Source organism: Macrobrachium nipponense, chromosome 25, assembly GCF_015104395.2.
Source record: "Macrobrachium nipponense isolate FS-2020 chromosome 25, ASM1510439v2, whole genome shotgun sequence".
In the NCBI taxonomy this organism is placed as follows: Eukaryota; Metazoa; Arthropoda; class Malacostraca; order Decapoda; family Palaemonidae; genus Macrobrachium; species Macrobrachium nipponense.
This window is the reverse complement of record NC_087214.1, coordinates 1,687,654-1,689,643: the sequence shown is the minus strand read 5'-3', so window position 1 is coordinate 1,689,643 and position 1,990 is coordinate 1,687,654. Positions and strand designations below refer to the sequence as shown.

The 1,990-nt window shown below is 36.5% G+C and overlaps 1 protein-coding gene across 1 annotated transcript; it reads right to left on the bottom strand.

The window, feature by feature from the left end:
* Positions 1–514: 514 nt before the first annotated feature.
* Positions 515–1,318, bottom strand: LOC135198947 (uncharacterized). Its single transcript, XM_064226866.1, has one exon. The coding sequence runs from the start codon at positions 1,316–1,318 to the stop codon at positions 515–517; it is 804 nt and encodes a 267-aa protein (XP_064082936.1).
* Positions 1,319–1,990: the final 672 nt, after the last annotated feature.

Here is a 1,990-nt window from a genome sequence, read left to right as displayed (position 1 = left end):
TTTAGAATCATTATGAGATTTCCCAGAATTAACACTTGATTTACTAACATTAGTACTTATTACACTCAACTTTGGTTGGAGGAGGATTAACAGGGTTTCTGTTTTCTTACAAATCATCGGGTAATGAGGCCCATCACATATATTACATTTCGGCTTATTTCTACATTCAGAGATTAAATTACCTCCTTTGAGGCAAGCAAAGTACAATCTTAAATATTTAACTCTCTCCCTTCTACTATCAATGGATTTGAAAGTCTTACAATCGCGAGAGGCATGGCTCAATGAGCAAAAAACACAATTATTGTAAGGACTACTATTCTAGGTTTACTGTTACTTGGTTGTGCTCTCTGCACGTTTTGCACATTTGAGGGAATCACTTTAGAAAATTTGCCCTGATCTCGTCTTCTCTTATTAGAATTCTCACCTTCGTAACAAAATTCCCTGAATTCACAAACATATTTCAAACCTGAGGAAATTTGCTTTAAATCAAGAGACATGCTATTATGTTTATTAGCTATAGCCTTACGTGTTTCAGGCGATAAATTTCTTGCATATTATACTCAGAGAAAACGGGGTTCATGGCCTCTACATCTAAATTCAATGTGTTCATTTGTAGAATAATCTTCTCATATTCCAATTTGAACGTGTTCAAATCCTCTATTGTATGACTGGGAGGGACTAAATGTGTTAACTTGGACATAAGTCTACGTTTCAATTTTTCCTTATTATCATACTTCTCCTTAAGGGTCTGAATAGCTACTGAATAATTGGCATTAGTGACAAGCATACCTTCTATGGCTTTCAAGGCGTTATCCCTTGAACTAGCTCTGAGTATAGAAAACTTAATCACATCGGAAATATCCCTACGATCGTGAACTAAACTGTTAAATATATCCCAAAATGCAAGCCATTCTTCCTCCCCACCGCTAAATTCAGGTATCTTAATTGCTGGGAGTTTAGGGGGAGGGAAAGGGTTAGAGGGAGCCGAAGGAGGAGGCAAAGCGGGCTGTTGATTTATATCTCCCGTGTCAATCTCGCTCATAGTTCTCTGTGTAATAGCAATAGCTTTCCTTACACATCTAGTTATTGCTCTATAACTTCTACATAACCTCTCATATTCACTATCCTGTGAAATAATCGCCACCTTCTGTGACCAACTATCTTCAAATCGTCGTAGACCCTCAGTAAGACAACGTTCATACATTACAAGGGTCGATTTTGGTGTATCGGTATCACCAATGCAGCTACCTGCCTTATCAAGCAAATCTTGTAAGGAAATAATTTCTCCTTCAATAACTATCCTAATCTTGGAATCCATTATCTTGTTAATGGATCAATAACAAACTTGCACAAATATAAAAGATGTATGGCAAATTATCTAAACCTGATTGAAATATAACATCCACTGAATGCTAGATAATTTGACCACGTGGTCTTCATTAATTCACAAAATACATCTGGTCACGAAAAAACCTAAGTTCAAAAAATGGCTACGAAATTCAACAAGAATGTCTTCACAGAGTAATCACTAAATACGAAAAATAATGTTCCATAAACAACAGATTACTTGGTAAACACTCCAAGTAATTCAATACCTTACCCTGCTCACCAAATAACTTTGGACACGTGCCAGCTATACTAAAATGACTTTAAAGCCAACCATCACCAACGTGAACATTATCGCAAATTATTTTTTAACATCCAAAAAAAATCGTTTGTGAATCGTTATGGCATCCGGTTCGTTTCGAAGGGGACCAGCAAAGAATGGGGTGAAATAAACTGAAACTAAACTGAATTTTAGGGCCACATTCGGTAAGATTTCATTCAACCTTAAGCCCTCCAGCACTAGCTTTGAATGAGACCAAGTTACAGTGCTGAGGAGTTTAGTAACTTACTTAAAGTCAAGAAACCTTGCATTTTATTCAACAAAAGTGCAGTTAAGAAACAATCAACTGTATTTCCTGCACCAATTCTTTTTGGGTGATGCCAC